The sequence below is a fragment of the Mandrillus leucophaeus genome, unplaced genomic scaffold (genome assembly GCF_000951045.1).
Source record: "Mandrillus leucophaeus isolate KB7577 unplaced genomic scaffold, Mleu.le_1.0 Scaffold192, whole genome shotgun sequence".
Taxonomy (NCBI): domain Eukaryota; kingdom Metazoa; phylum Chordata; class Mammalia; order Primates; family Cercopithecidae; genus Mandrillus; species Mandrillus leucophaeus.
In genome coordinates, this window is record NW_012101943.1 from 3212599 (window position 1) to 3229887 (window position 17289).

Sequence of the window (17289 nt, forward strand, 5' to 3'; positions counted from 1 at the left end):
TAGACCAAGGTTTCAGCTTTAGTTTTGGTGAGTCAATTACTCATTCTTCAGCTTTCCAGCTTCCCAACTTCTCACCTTCCACCTGAGAGTATTGTCATCCTCTGTTCTCTGTGTGCTTGTTGGTTTGTACCATTTTAAATTCTTTTCTGTTGTTAAAGTAGCATGTGAGGAGGAAAGAGAGACAAACATATATATTTAATCCACCGTGTTAAACTTGTTATTTCACTGTTTCAATCACTGCATAAAACTGCCTGCCCTGAAGACATATTTGAAGTATGTATATAGCAGAAGTAAAAATTAATGAACTCTGCTTTGTCTGTACTTCTTAGTCAACTGCAAAAAGTATTTTTAAAATTAATAAAATAATTATAACTACCTTTAAGAAACAACAGTCCCGGCTTTCCTTATTTTATTAAAATGAGAATTGTACCTCTAGTATATGGGTACTTCTATGTTTGCTGAAATAATCTTTTATTTTGTATGAAAGATATGGAAGTTTTAATACACTAATATTTAATTCTTTTGTTAGGTTTTTAAAAAACTGTCTGAAAAAAAGCAGATTTTAGTACTAATTATTAACATAACTTTCAGTTAATTTTGTGATGACACAGGTACTATCTTCACAAACAGTCCATTTCTGTAGCATGGATCTTTATCCTGCTTTGCAGCAGTGCCTGGAATAGGATACCACTGAGAACTTTTGTCCTTCAAAACTGTGGTAACCTGGATGTTTATCTAGGATATGGTGACAAAGTTCTGCTCTCTTTAATGAAAGACAGAAGTGCAAAATGTTAGACTAGAAGGCTGGAATGTCAGGAGACTATTAAAGTTTGGAAATGTCAAAGTGGGCCTAGTTCCCTTTATTTTACTCCTTCCATTTGCTGTAAAACAAAACCCATAGTTCTGCCAATGCTAAAATTACACTCTCTTGCCCTTTCTTTTCTCATCACCCTGTGGAAGCTTGTGCTAGTTTAACAAGAAAGTTCTTTGCAGGCAAAAAAAACTTAGTTTGTTCGGTTAGATGAAATATATCAAATGAAATTTTTTTTATTTAATTGAACAAACATTTTTGCTTAAAAATTTTTTTCCTCAATAAATTTTTTTTTTGGTATATTTAGGGAGTACAAGTTTCTTTTTTTAAAATTTTTAAAATTTTATTTTATTATACTTTAAGTTCTAGGGTACATGTGCACAGCGTGCAGGTTTGTTACATATGTATACATGTTCCATGTTGGTGTGCTGTACCCATTAACTTGTCATTTACATTAGGTATATCTCCTAATGCTATCCTCCCCACTTCCCCCCACCTCATGACAGGCCCCGGTGTGTGATGTTCCCCTTCCTGTGTCCAAGTGTTCTCATTGTTCAATTCCCACCTATGAGTGAGAACACGTGGTGTTTGGTTTTCTGTCCTTGTGATAGTTTGCTGAGAATGATGGTTTCCAGCTTCATCCATGTCCCTACAAAGGACATGAACTCATCCTTTTTTATGGCTGCATAGTATTCCATGGTGTATACGTGCCACATTTTCTTAATCCAGTCTCAAGTGCAAATTTCTTACATGAGTATATTGTGTAATGAAAGAGTCTGGCATTTTAGTGTACCTATCACCCAAATAGTGGACATTTACCAATAGGTAAATTTTCAGCCTTCACCCCTTTCCCACTGTCTCACCTTTTATAGTCCCTAAGGCCTATTATTCTACTCTATATGTCTGTGTTCCCCCTTTGCTTAGCTTCCACTTATAAGTGAGAACATATCGGTATTTGACTTTCTGAGTTATTTCTCTTAGGATAATGGCCTCTGCTTCCATCTTTGTGGACAAACATTTATTGTGTTCCAGTGCAGAGTTCTGAACCAGGAGAGCGAAGACCTGGGTTTTGATCTCAGCTCTGCCAGTGTATCAATCAGCATCTAGTTGGAAGACAAACCTCCCCAGTTATTGATTTTTCATTTTAAAGATTTTATTTAATATTAATTTTTAAATTAGCCTTTATTTTGAGATAATGGTAGACTCACATACAAAAGTAGTACAAAGAGATCCCAAGTATCCTATACTGAGTTTCCCCAATGGTAAAATCTTGTAAAACTAGAATATCACAATCAGGATATTGACATCAATACAGTCAAGATAAAGAACATTTTTGTCACTACAAGGATTCTTCTTATTGTCATTTTCTAGCCCCATCTACTTCCCTCTTCCTCCCACCCCTTCTAATCCCGGACAACCACAAATATAGTCTCTATTTCTATAATTTTACTATGTTTAAAATGCTACATAAATGAAATTATATAGTATGTAACTTTGGGATTGGCTATTTTCACATAGATTATTCTGTGGAGATTCATTCAGGTTCTTCCATATATTGATAGTTTGTTCCTCTTTCTTGCTGAGCAGTATTCCATGGTATGAATGTGTCACAGTTTAACTCTTCACCCACTGAAGGACATCTGGCTTCTTTCCAATTTTGGACTATTATGAATAAAGCTGCTGTAAACATTTGTGAAGGAGTCTTTGGTGAATATAAGTTTTTGTTTCTCAGGGATGTGTCCAGGAGTGTGCTTGCTGGGTCATATGTTAATTGCATGGGGTTTTTTGTTTTTGTTTGTTCGTTTGTTTTTTGATGGAGTCTTGCTCTGTTGCCCAGGTTGGAGTGCCATGGCACAATCTTGGCTCACTGCAGCCTCCGCCTCCTGGATTCAAGCAATTCTCCTGTCGCAGCCTCCTGAGTAGCTGGGACTACAGGTGCATGCCACTACACCTGGCTAATTTTTTTGTATTTTTAGTAGAGATGGGGTTTCACCATATTGGTCAGTCTGATCTCGAACTCTTGACCTCAGGTGATCCACCTGCCTCAGCCTCCCAAAGTGCTGGGATTACAGGCATGAGCCACTGCTGTAATGGCACTGTCTGGCCTGCAGGGTTTTTTTGTTTGTTTGTTTGTTTGTTTGTTTTTGAGATGGAGTCTCACTCTGTTACCCAGGCTGGAGTGCAGTGGTGCAGTCTCGGCTCACTGCACGCTCCGCCTCCTGGGTTCATGTCATTCTCCTGCCTCAGCCTCCCAAGTAGCTGGTACTACAGACACCCGCCACCACCCCGGCTAATTTTTTTGTATTTTTTTAGTGGAGACGGGGTTTCACCGTGTTAGCCAGGATGGTCTCGATCTCCTGACCTCATGATCCGCCCGCCTCGGCCTCCCAAAGTGCTGGGATTACAGGTGTGAGCCACAACGCCCAACCTGCATGTTTATTTTTTAAGGAAACTATCAGAATGTTTTTCAGAGTGGTTATATCATTTTGTGTGCTTTTTCTGCATTAACTGACATGATTATATAATTTATTTCCATCAGCTTGTTAAAATGGTGGGTTACATTGATTGATTTTTGGATGTTAAACTAGGCTTGCATTCCTGGAATAAACCTTATTTGGTCATGGTATATAATTCCTTTTTTTTTTTTTTTTTTTTTGAGACGGAGTCTCACTCTGCCGCCCAGGCTGGAGTGCAGTGGCGCGATCTCGGCTCCCTGCAAGCTCCGCCTCCCGGGTTTACGCCATTCTCCTGCCTCAGCCTCCCAAGTAGCTGGGACTACAGGCGCCCGCTACCATGCCCGGCTAATTTTTTGTATTTTTTAGTAGAAACGGGGTTTCACCGTGTTCGCCAGGATGGTCTCGATCTGCTGATCTCGTGATCCGCCCGTCTCAGCCTCCCAAAGTGCTGGGATTACAGGCTTGAGCCACCGCGCCCGGCCTATAATTCCTTTTTTTATATGTGTTCCTGAATTATATTTGCTAATATTTTATTAAGGATTTCTGTGTAAATATCCTTGAGAGATATTGTAGTTTCTTTTTGGTACTGTAAAACTGGCTTTCATAAAATTAATTGGGAGTGTTTCCTTCTCTTCAGTTTTCCAGGAGAGATTGTATATGATTGCTGTTAAATCTCTTTTAGATGTTTGATCAGATTCTCTGGTGAAACCATCTGGACCAGTAGATTTCTTTTTGGGGAGTTTCTACATTATTCATTCAATTTCTTTAATATTAATAGGGCAATTCACATTATGTATTTAATATTGGATGAGTTGCAGTAGTGTTTTTCAAAGTATCTGTCCATTTCCTCGAAGTTTTCAAATTTGTGTGTGTAAAGTTATTTGTAGCATTCTCTTATTATCTGCTTGATGTCTGTAGTGTCTGTAGTGGTATCCCTGTTTCATTCCTAGTACTGGTATTGCTTTCTTCTCTCTTTGCTTTTGTCAGTCTTTCTAGAAGTTTATCAATTTTACTGATCTTTTGAAAGAACTAGCTCTTTATTTTATTGATTTTTTTCCTAATGTTCTTGAATTTTCAACTTAATTGATTTCTGTTTTAATTTTTATTACTTCCTTCCTTTTGCTTGCTTTGGGTTTATTTTGTTCTTTTCTTAGATTCTTGAAGTGGTCATTTAGATGATTGATTTCAGATTTTTCCTCATTTTTAATGTATGCATTTAGTGCTATAAATTTCCCTCTCAGCAATACTTTAACTGTGCTACACAAGTTTTCGTGTTTTATTTTCATTCCATTTGATGTATTTAAAAATTTCTCTTGAGACTTCCTCTTTGACTCGTATTTAGAAGTATGTTGCTTAGTTTCCCAGTGATTAGTTCCCAGTGATCTAATCCCAGTGATTAGAATCCAAGATGTCTTAGAGTTCTGTGTATTTTATTCAGATAAGTGCTTAGGTTCTTTGATATCAAAAAGATGATTCTCATTAGGCAGATGTAGGGACTGTCTTTTTTTTTTTTTTTAATGCCATTGAATGCAGATGCTTTTTTTGGCAGGTAGAATCTTATTTCACATGGATAAGAAATATGGTTTTAGACCACTATAAAAATTTCATCATGCCAAGTGGGAGGAAATTTGAGTATAGGATTAACATTGAACCAATGGTTAGGATGCTAAAAACTTTTCATTGAGAAAGTGGGACAATAAAAGCCTACTTTAAAAAAGAACAATGTAAGAAGGTATTACGCTTTGTTGGATATTGTTTTTAAGCTCAATATCCAACAATAGAATTGTGATTCTTAGCTGTTTGTCTATATCAATATATCAAAAATAACTTTCATATCTTTTTTACAGATTGAAATTGTCAAAGAAGAATTTAATGAGCATTTAGAAGTTGTAGACAAGATAAACCAGATCTGCAAAAATCTACAATTTTATCTAAATAAAATGAAAACTTTTGAAGAACCCCCTTTTGAAAAAGAGGCTAATATTATTGTGGATAGATGGCTTGATGTAAGTGATAATTTCATTGACTGCAAATTTAATTTTGTTTCCAATTTTTTTTGTGTCTTTAGTATTTTTATTTAATTCAAGATTCAAAAATACTCATTGTAAAAATGTTCAAATTATAGAAAACTTAGGAATTAATTTTAACCCCAGAGTTGGGACTACTAACAGATGGGTTCATCATCTTGTACATATAGAAATACATACTTGGCTTTTTAAAGATAAGTTCATTAATGTATTGCCTGTTCATGCAGTATACTGATGTTTAACTACATATTTAATGTAATTTTGGTTGAGTAGTAATGATATTTCTAGTTTTTATTAATTACAAACTAAGAACTCATCTGCATTATGTTTTCATCTGGGGGTTTTTTTTTTTTTTTTTCCTGAGACGGAGTCTCGCTCTGTCACCCAGGCTGGAGTGCAGTGGCGCGATCTCGGCTCACTGCAAGCTCCACCTCCCGAGTTTACGCCATTCTCCTGCCTCAGCCTCCCGAGTAGCTGGGACTACAGGTGCCTGCCACCTCGCCCGGCTATCATCTGGTTTTTAAAAGCACCATTTAACAACAACAACAAAAAAATGTAGTTTAGAAATGAAGAAGACTAGACCAGGTGTGGTGGCTTACACCTGTAATCCTAGCACTTTGGGAGGGAGGCTGAGATGGGTGGATCACCTGAGGTCAGGGGTTCGAGACCAGCCTGGCCAACATGGTGAAACCCATCTCTACTAAAAATACAAGTATTAGTTGGGCATGGTGGTGCATGTCTTTAATCTCAGCTACTCGGGAGGCTGAGGCAGGAGAATCATTTGAACCCAGGAGGCGGAAGTTGCAGTAAGCCAAGATGGCGCCACTGCAGTCCAGCCTGGGTGACAGAGTGAGACTCCATCTCAAAAAAAAAAAAAAAAAAAAGAAATTAGGAAGATTGTTAATTTAAATTGCATATAAGCTGCAGCAAATCAGGTACGTTTTATTTTTTTATTTTTAATTTTTAAGAGAAAGAACTACATGATATGTTAAAGCAAATTTTTGTTGATGAATAAAGCAAATTATCCAGTAATAGTAAACTAAAATTTTATTTTAAAACAGTGTTTGGCTGAAACGGTGGTTTTCAAACTTTTCACAGCTACATATGTTGTTTCTCTTTTTAAATTATGGTAGATAAATGAAAAGACAGAAGACTACTATGAAAATCTTGGTCGAGCTCTAGCTTTGTGGGACAAACTTTTTAACTTAAAAAATGTCATTGATGAGGGGACGGAAAAGGCCCTTCAAAAAATGGAATTACATCAATTGACTGAAGAGGACAGAGAAAGGCTGAAGGTAATTTAACAGATAAAATACATGCTTTTCTTGGTACACAATTGACATTTTTTTATTTTTATTTTTTATGAATATAGTCAACAAACATATTACGATGCTCATATGTGACTTTGTTATCAAGAAAATCACAGATACTTTTTGGATCATTATTCAGTTGTTGAATCTATTACCCTTACCACTACTTTGGAAGTATAGGATTTAGTAGGTCTATTGCTAGATCTTGTTATATAATAGGGAAACATGTGCTAGTATTATGTATCACAAATTGTTTTTAATATTTTGATAATTATCATGTAATTCTTTTCCTTTGTAATTCTACATTATTTCGTTTATGCTTTATTTTTAAAATGCTATTACACAAGGGATCTATAGGCTTCACCAGATTGCCAAAGGGATTGGTAGTATGAAAAAGATGAAGAATTCCTAGCAACAGCGCCAACTAAATGCATAATTGCTCCTGGGTAGTGAAACAGACCCCAGGGGTTGGCAGACTTTTTCTTTTCTTTTTTTTTCTGAGGCAAAGTCTCATTCTGTCGCCCAGGCTGGAGTGCAGTGGCACAATCTCGGCTCACTGCAACATCCGCCTCCTGGGTTCACGTGATTCTCCTGCCTCAGCCTCCTGAGTAGCTGGGATTACAGGCGCACACCATCACACCTGGCTAATTTTTTGTGTATTTTTAGTAGAGACGGGGTTTCACTATGTTGGTCAGACTGGTCTTGAACTCCTGACCTCGTGGTCTGCCCACCGCAGCCTCCCAAAGTGCTGGGATTACAGGTGTGAGTCACTAGGCCAGCCAGTAGACTTTTTCTTAAAGGGCCATATAGTAAATATTTTAGGCTTGTGGATCATTTGCCTCTGCCACAACTGTTCACCCCTGCTGTTGGAGAATGAAAACAGTGAGAGACAATATAAATGCTTGAAAGTAGCTGGTTTCCAGTAAAAACTTTATTTATAAAAACAGGCTATCAACCCTCTGGCTATAGTTTGTTAACCTCTGATCTAGACCATAATTATAGACAACCTTCTTCATATTTGAATTAAACAATGCCTTATAAAGATTAGAAAAAATACATGGCTATGTATCACCATCTTTATACAGCTGCAAGAAAAACTACTTTTTAAAACAACAATCTCAGGTTGTGGCATCTGGAAAGAATCAAAGTTATTTCTCTTTCACCTCTAGGAAGAATTCTTCCTAATTTCTTGTTTGTTTACATATTACTTGTTTGAATCATATAAATTTGTTGTCAGCTGGGTGTGGTGGCTCACACCTGTAATCCCAGCACTTTGGGAGGCTGAAGCAGGCAGATCACTTGAGGTTGGGAGTTTGAGACCAGCCTGGCCAACATGGTGAAACCCTGTCTGTACTAAAAATACGAAAATATTAGCTGGGTGTGGTGGTGGGTGCCTGTAATCCCAGCTACGTGGGAGGCTGAGGCAGGAGAATAGCTTGAACTGGGGAGGCAGAGGTTACAGTGAGCAGAGGTGGTACCACTGTACTCCATCCTGGACGACAGAGGGAGACTCCATCTCCCAAAAAAAAAAAAATTTGCTGTCTTGCTAGGTCAGAAAACAGCTGACTGTTGCCAGTTATATATGGTTCAACGTAACATAAGAATGTATGCTAATGCCTCAAATCTTATTTTGTCTCTAATTCTCACTTTTATTCACTTTTTAATTTATGTATTTATTTTTACACATTTGGAAAAAGTGTTTTAACTGTTTGGAGATTTCGAGTTTCTTGGATGTATTATAATAGGTATTAAGTAAAACTATGATTTTCTAAGTATAAATGAATCATTTCTATTAAATTTGTCTTGGATTACAGGTTGTTTAAAAATCTGATATTAAGAATTGTAAACTGACAGCTGTGGGCCAAAATCTGCTAAAATTGTGTGTGCGTGTATGTGTGTGTGTGTGTGTGCATGCGTGCGGATGCGCACACATGGGGTATGCAATTTATAAATATGTTCATGAAATTGAATGCCTTAAGGCAGACTGTGCATTCTCTCATGGCACAGGCCTAGCCTTTCTCTTGTCTTATACCTAGAAAGACACTTGGTTGTAGCATTTGCCTGACCCCTGAAGGCACTTGGATTTGTAACTTCTAGGACACTGAGACACATGATTATGGGAAATTCAAGGGGTCTCTCAGTTTCTGTATATAAACACTAGTAATTATGGGTATCAGAAAATAAGGTATGAAATAAAAAGATACTCTCCTTTAAAATTACATGTTTTAGGAAGAATTACAAGTCCATGAACAAAAAACTTCAGAATTTTCTAGAAGAGTGGCTGAAATACAGTTTTTGCTCCAAAGCAGTGAAATACCTCTTGAATTGCAGGTAAGAATTTTTATTTAAAAGTTTCAGTTATTGAGGCTTCAGTAAGCCATAATCATATCACTGCACTCCAGCCTGGGCGACAGAGCAAGACCCTGTCTCTAAAAGAGGGAAAAAAAGGCCCAATTAAAGATTCTCTATAACAGGGTTGTCCGGTCTTTTGGCTTCTCTGGGCCATATTGGAAGAAGAATTGTCTTGGGCCACACATGAAATACACTAACAATAGCAAAAAAATTTCATAATGTTTTAAGAAAATTTAGGAATTTGTGTTGGGCCGTGGATTGGACAAACTTGCCCTATAGCCTCTGAAATAACCCTTGTAAACCATGCATTCTAAACCTAAAATAAAATTAGGATCATTTATTCAATTCCTATGTTAAGTCCCACCAAATTTCTAATAGTGGATATAGTTAAATATATTTATTCCATATTTAGCATGAATGATATTATATTTTTGTATTCCTTTATTTTCCCCTCACCTATTTCACAGGCCTCAGGTATGGAGGGCAAATGTTGCCTGTGCGTCTATGTAAAGTAATGATGATTTTCTATGTGTTTCTTGGGTATAGGAAGGAGAATTTCACTCAAGTCATCCTAGGTTTATTATTTGCTAGATGGAGAAAGAGAGAGATTGCCCCAAGTATGATTTTCTGTTGTGTGAAGAGATTTGGTTTTGTTTTTCTTAGAGCTAGGTGCATAGTGGTTGAATATGAGCGCTGGAGTTAAGACCTTCTGGGTGAGGTTCTGGCTGTACTACCTACTAGCTTTATGATCTTGGACAAGTTACTTAACGTTCTTAAGCCTGTATTTTGTACACAAAGTGCTTACCACAATGCTGTGTAGATCATAAATACTCAATAAAAAGCTGGCTATTTAATTTTTTATTTATGTTTTATGTTTTATGTCACGAGCACCATGAGATAGCACCTTAGTTAGTATGCTAGATTAAACTTGTGTTGAGGGGAAGGATCAAGTTTGTCTCTTAGAAAAAAGTCAGAATATCCATCTCAGTTTTTTATGTTATGCTTTATCCTTTGAAGGCAAAATTCAAATTGTATCAGCGACATAGAAAAATGTAGAACAGTGAGAAGAATGCATTTCACATTGAAATGAAGTAATCTCAACCCATTCTCTAGCAATACAGTTGTCTTAAATGTAGTTAAATAATGACCATTATACTACTTCATATGTTTCATGATTTCAGGTCATGGAGTCCTCTATTTTGAACAAGATGGAACATGTACAGAAGTGTTTAACAGGAGAATCCAACTGCCATGCACTCAGTGGCAGCACTGCTGAGCTAAGGGAGGATCTCGACCAAGCCAAGACCCAGATCGGGATGACTGAATCCCTCTTAAAAGCCCTGTCTCCTTCTGACAGCTTAGAGATCTTCACTAAACTAGAGGTGCTACCCAGCTGCTTGTCTTCTGTGGTTCAGATATATTTTCACACTATTTACAGTTGTCTTGAGCTCTTAAGAGTTAATAAAAATAGAAAAAAAAAAAATTGAAGAAGAAAACTCAGAAAAACCACTTTTGTATATTTAACATTTTCATCTTTGAATTGCCTTGTGGATGATAATTAATTGATATTAACTTGCATTGTATCATACATTTACTAGCAAAGAGAAAGTGAATCCGCTCAACTGAGAGTCATTGAGATTTTTACAAAACCATTGAGATCTAATATGCTTTGTGTAATTTGAGCCTGTTTTAAGATTTAATGGTTGTTGTTTGTTTATACCTTTAGGAGATACAACAGCAAATTCTACAGCAAAAACACAGTATGATATTACTTGAGAATCAAATAGGTTGTCTGACTCCTGAACTCTCTGAATTGAAAAAGCAATACGAAAGTGTCAGTGATTTATTTAATACCAAAAAAAGTGTTTTACAAGATCACTTTTCTAAGTTATTGAATGGTGAGTGCAACATTTCTCTTATTTTGTTTCTGGGACTCTTGAAGTATGAATGTAGTACTATGAACACAAAGGCTAATCTAAGCCTGACTTGGAGATGGTTTGCACAGACTACATTTAAGGAAATAATGATCAGTTAAATCTTTTGGGAGCAAAGACTGATTTATGCTTGACATAAATAACATCTAGTTCTTGCAAGCTCCAAATCTTTCTTTCTTTCTTGAAGGTAAGTCACCAAGGTCCTAGTGTTTGACCTGCTCATTGTGGTTGGTGAGTCTGGGGAAATACTGGTGCACAAGCTGTCCGGGCAGTGTCTTTGAGTATCCTGTATGCTTGGACGTTTGGTATAGAAAATACACTACAATTATTTGATTAATTGTAGTAAAAATACTGGAAGTGTAGAACTGTATCTAAATAAACAGGGAGGCTGGGCGCGGTAGCTCACGCCTGTAATTCTAGCACTTTGGGAGGCTGAGGCGGGTGGATCGCTTGAGCTCAAGAGTTTGAGACCAGCCTGGGTCTGAAACCTTGGTGAAAGGTTTCAGAGTTTATTACCACTTTCACGATAATGTGTATCTATGGCATGGGAAACAAGTTTCAAAATCTCTCACTTTAACAAGATATATGAAGTCTTCCTTGAATGAATAGAGCTTTTTTCCCCCCCTGCAGATCAATGCAAGAACTTTAATGATTGGTTCAACAACATTAAAATGAACCTTAAGGAGTGTTTTGAATCATCAGAAACAAAAAAGAGTGTGGAACAAAAGCTACAAAAACTTTCTGTAAGAGATATATGTACATTTTTTATAAAAATTTCCAATACTAAAATACTGGAGGCATAGAACTCTAATAAATAGGGAGGCTGAGTGCAGTAGCTCACACCTGTAATCCTAGCATTTCGGGAGGCTGAGGCGGGTGGATCACTTGAGCTCAAGAGTTCGAGACCAGCCTGGGTCTCGAACCTTGGCGAAAGGTTCACTAAGTTTATGGTGAAACCTTGTCTCTACAAGAAATACAAAAATTAGCTGGAGGTGGCAGCAAGTACCTGTAGTCCCAGGTAAGAGGATTGCTTGAGCCTGGGAGGAGGAGGGTGTAGTGAGCTGAGATCATGCCACTGCACTCCAGCACTCTAGCCTGGGTGACAGAGTGAGACCCTGTCTCAAATAAAAAAGAAATAGAGTAATAAGTACTTTGACTCACTAATATTTTCACATAAGAGATAATATTCCCAAATAACTTGGCCTTTTCCCAAATATTTAAGACTATTTATTGGATATGTGTACAAATGGCTTACAGAATCTCTACTTTTACATATATTCTAAGATACTGTTTAATTTAGTGTCCACTGGTGAATTCAGTTGTGTTCAAATCATGTTTGATAAAAAATAAAGACCTAATTTGGACTTTAAAATCCCCTTTCTTGAAAGAGGAATTTTGACTTGTTTATACATCTTTTCCCCGTTATATTTCTTTTAAAAATTGCCACTGAACTTCAGTACATTTCTGGTTGGAACGTGGTGGAGGATATCCTGAAATGAAAGGCAGAGTTCATGGGGGCATATGAAAGGCCTATGGTACCCTAAAATCTTGATCACTTTAATGTTTTGAAGATAAGTTATGTTCTTAAGCTTATCAATGGCACTAAATGTTCCCTGTTTAATTCCTTGCTTTGATGTACCATTCTTTACTGATAGAATCACCTCTCTTCTCTTTTAACAATTTGAAGTCCCATCTTTTTTTTGTTTGCTTGTTTGCCTTTAATTTTCCCCATTGCATGGGCCTTAACAATTGATACCCAAACCTTGAAAAATAAACATTGAGATAGAATTCTAATTTGGGCAACGTTAAATACAGAATAGTCTGTGGAGAAGTTGGACACAGCCAGGATAGGAAAATGTAACTGGTCTTGCTCCTGCTGATCTTCCCAGTGACTCTGTGTTACTTTGCTTGATATAATTCCTTGGAAGTCAGAAGTAAATGTAAATGTACATGTGCGTTCTAGAACTATTATAAATCATCTGCCATTGGAGAGAGCCACATCTCCATCACCCTTCTTTTGTATAGGATCTTAAGAAGGTGGAATGTCCGTGTACTGGTTTGGAAAAGTGTTGTGAGGGTGGCAGAGTCCACATTCAGACTTACCTGGAGATTGTAATGGACTTTTTGTCTTTCTGAAGGATTTCTTGACTCTTGAAGGAAGAAACAGTAAAATAAAGCAGGTGGACAGTGTACTGAAGCATGTGAAGAAGCATCTGCCCAAAGCACGTGTGAAGGAGCTAACCAGTTGGCTCGTGGGTCAGGAATTCGAATTAGAAAAAATGGAGTCCATATGCCAGGCTCGAGCAAAGGAGCTTGAAGACTCCTTGCAGCAGTTACTGAGGTAGGAAATAAAGGTGATATCTAAATAACATGTTTTCTAACTGTATCTTTACTTGTACTCTGCCTCAGCACAGAGAGCACTGGGATATGCAGTACACACAAATTTCACACACAAAAGGCGTACTTTTCAATCTAGGTTTGGTGCTACAAATATAAAAATTTGGGGAAAATCTTCACATTATTTAATGTAGCAAAGATTCATGGGATAGTCTGAAAAAAGTTTTCTGTTTGTTTCCTGTTCTCTATGAGACATTCGTGTGGTTTTCTTTAATACTATAGAACCCCGCTATCATATAGGCTGTTATTTAGATTTTGTTATATTACAAATTAAATTCTCTCTAAATTGTAACAAACATATATTATAAAAACCTGGTTGAGTCACAACGTTTGTGCCATCCTTTTCTTTGGTATAAACACTTTTTGCTAATTTTGTATTTAAACGTGGGTAATGCTCTTTTAGACTCCAGGATGACCACAGAAACCTGAGTAAGTGGATGACTAATCAAGAAGAGAAATGGAAAGGAATGGAAGAATCAGGGGAGAAAACTGAGCTGTTCTGCCAAGCTTTAGCTAGAAAGAGGTATAGCTGATCTTGTATGAAATATATTACCTGGGAATATGGTTTCTTCCATGGTGTGGTTACTCCTATAAACTTTAAATGGTATTTGGAATTTACAGCGAACAGTTTGAATCTGTGGCCCAGTTGAATAACTCTTTGAAGGAATATGGGTTTACTGAAGAAGAAGATATAATAATGGAGTCAACATGTTTGATGGATAGATACCAGACATTACTGAGACAACTAAGTGAAATCGAGGAAGAGGATAAGTTACCACCCACAGAGGACCAGAGCTTTAATGATCTTGCACATGATGTAATTCACTGGATAAAGGAGATTAAAGAGTCCCTTATGGTTTTGAATTCATCCGAAGGCAAAATGCCACTTGAGGAAAGAATCCAAAAAATCAAGGTATAACTATGGAAACTAAATTTCAGAAATCTGAGTGAACTCTAGTTTTGAAAAGATTTAGAGGAAATCTAAATACTTCTTAATGGAAAATCAGATCACTGTGGAATGGTTGAAGAAATTCAAATCACTGAGCTTACAAAAAAGAAGGGTTGTGACGAATCTAAAATTATTTTGATGCAAATGAAAGAGAGAAAGCATGTCCTGTCTTAGAGAGAGCAGTGCCTATTGTCCATCTTCACTGAGTGCAGAAGAATTGAGATAAAGACAATGGATCAGAGCTGCTAGTGGAGGGGAGTTTGCTGGGATGTCAAAAGAACATATGTCAGTGTAGCAGAAGCATCAGCAATGTCGAGGCAGGGGAATTCTTCAGAGTGGATATGGTTCATAAAAGGTTATTAGATAGTGGGCGGGGAAAGCAAGGAAGTCTCAGGCTCCCTTGGGCTCCCTTTTTATCTAAGGGGAGATTCAATAAACAATTTTAAAAATTAAAATTTAATTATAGTAAATTAAAAAATTCAATCACTAGATAAAAATACAGGGGACAGAAGCACTTGTGCTTAAAAAGAACTCTAGGAGAATTGAAATCACATTCGTTGAAGCATTCTTAGAGGAAGAAATGGTCAAAAATCGTGAGCTCTTAAAGTTGGTGAGACTTAGTAAATAATCAGAGTCATCTGGGATTATATCCAGACGGTTTCCCAGAGAAAGTGAGAATGAGAATTAATTATGTCATGGTAGAGAAACAAGAGTTGGCATGAGGGACACTGCATTTTCCTATGGGAAGTCATAAGTCAATGCTTAGGTTATAAAAATGTCTTATCAGATTGTTATCATAACTCTCCATCCATAAATAATAGAGTGGATAGGAAGAGGTTTTGCTGGGGTTTTGGGGGCGTAAAGGAAGTATTGAAAATCTAGAGAAGGACAGGAATGCAGTCAGCTCAAACTGACAAATATTTATGGAGAACTAACTGTATATAATGTGAAGAGAGATATCTTTGTCTTTTGGGTACATATAAAAATGAAAAGATTATGTTGAAATATACACTACAGATAGAATCTCTATATGAAGCTTACAAATAAAGAGATACCATGTAGTATCTCTAAGTAATGCAAATGACATTATGAAATCTCTTTTATTTAATTCAGGAAATCATCTTGCTGAAGCCTGAAGGGGATGCCAGAATAGAGACCATCATGAAGCAGGCTGAGAGCAGCGAGGCCCCGCTGGTTCAGAAGACCCTCACTGAAATCAGCAACCAGTGGGACAATACACTCCATTTAGCTAGTACCTACCTAAGGTAAAGGGCATGCCTGCACCACTTGCATCATTTTCCATTGCCCAGTGAAGCCATAACGCGTATGTTTTGTCTGCCTCCTGGGTTTGGATATAAAGAAAGTCAGTAATGTCAGGGACATCCACAGTGTCAGAGACAGAAACCAGAACCAGACAACCTCATTATCTGCGTGGTATCACTGTAGAATAATTAATGCTCTTAAATATTTATTTTAAGAAATTCTTAAATATGTGAACATTGATAAATGTTGGCTGAATCCAACGAATGTAATTCTAGTGAAAATTCTTAATTCATATCATGTCTACAATGGTACATTTTAATATTTAGAAATGTGAATTTTATGTTTTGTCTGAAGAGCCAATCAGATCTTAATTTTAAGCTATAGAAAGCATAAACTAGTTAGTTGGTTAATATACTGAATGTTTATTTTACTTTGTGAAGAAGTAAAATATGGGAAAATATAATTAATAGAAACTGTTGGGACCTGTTTGAAATCGAAATTATTAAATATTCTCTGGTCAAATTATGTAACAGAAAACAATTATTTTTTAGTAATACTCCAATACTTTCTGTCTTGGTTTCTGAGCTAAACAGTGTTATTTAGAATGTTCTAGTGTCAAGAGTGTCTGGAAACAGTGTATATTAGTGTTATTTTAATGTTTATTAAGATGTATGTTACATAATATGCAAAATGCTAGTCCATTTTGCTAAATATCATTTCATTTATAAAATATTTTGTGAAATTTAGCCATCAAGAAAAGCTTCTACTAGAAGGAGAGAAATATTTACAAAGTAAGGAAGATCTGAGATTAATGCTCATAGAACTAAAGAAGAAACAGGAAGCAGGTTTTGCTCTACAACATGGTCTGCAGGAGAAGAAAGCTCAGTTAAAGATTTATAAGAAATTCCTCAAGAAAGCACAAGATTTGACATCCTTGCTAAAGGAGTTAAAATCTCAAGGAAATTACCTCTTGGAGTGCACTAAAAATCCCAGCTTCAGTGAAGAGCCTTGGCTGGAAATAAAGCATCTACATGAAAGTCTTCTTCAACAACTGCAGGTGAGGTGGTCAAAATAATGCTTTAAATGATTGTTCTAATTACACATAAGTATGCAAGACATATGTGGAACTTTCTGTTGTTGTTCATTTTGTTTTATTTTATTTTATTTTATTTTTTGAGACAGGGTCTCTCTCTTTGCCCAGACTGGAATGCAGTGGCATGATCTCAGCTCACTGCAGCATCAACCTTTGTGGACTCAGGTGATCCCCCTGCCTCAGCCTCCCGAGTAGTTGGGACTACAGGCATGCACCGCTACACCTGGCTCATTTTTGTATTTTTTTAGAGATGGGATTTCGCCATTTTGCCCAGGCTGGTCTTGAAATCTTTGGCCTCCCAAAGTGCTGGGACTACAGATGTGAGCCACACCTGGCCTGTTGTTCTCTTGGTAAACTGAGAGCTTTCTAATTTAATTGATCTTGTTTATTTATTTTTTTGTTTGTTTTTAGAGACAGTGTCTTGCTCTGTCACCCAAGCTAGAGTACAGTGTTGCAATCATAGTTCACTGCAGCCTCGAACTCCTAGGCTCAAGCGATCCTCCCACATCAGCCTACCTAGTAGCTAGGACTACAGGCATGCGCCAGCACACCCAGCTAATTTTTTTATTTTTGTAGAAATGGGGTCTCGCTTTGTTGCCCAAGCTGGTCTAGACCTCCTGGCCTCATATAATCCTCCTGCCTCAGCCTCTGGAATAGCTCGGATTACCTGCATGAGCCACCGCGCCCAGCTCCTAAT

The 17289-nt window shown here is 37.0% G+C and overlaps 1 protein-coding gene across 1 annotated transcript in view; it reads left to right on the plus strand.

Annotated features, from left to right (window-relative positions):
* SYNE2 (spectrin repeat containing, nuclear envelope 2) overlaps positions 1–17289 on the plus strand; it is a 405169-nt gene that overhangs the window by 190803 nt on the left and 197077 nt on the right. Inside the window, exons 33-43 of the mRNA XM_011978327.1 lie at positions 5115–5273; positions 6428–6589; positions 8834–8935; positions 10138–10338; positions 10683–10854; positions 11521–11633; positions 13029–13231; positions 13691–13810; positions 13909–14200; positions 15350–15501; positions 16247–16556. Of these exons, the coding sequence (XP_011833717.1) occupies positions 5115–5273; positions 6428–6589; positions 8834–8935; positions 10138–10338; positions 10683–10854; positions 11521–11633; positions 13029–13231; positions 13691–13810; positions 13909–14200; positions 15350–15501; positions 16247–16556 (1986 nt within the window). The remainder of the gene's footprint in view (positions 1–5114; positions 5274–6427; positions 6590–8833; positions 8936–10137; positions 10339–10682; positions 10855–11520; positions 11634–13028; positions 13232–13690; positions 13811–13908; positions 14201–15349; positions 15502–16246; positions 16557–17289) is intronic.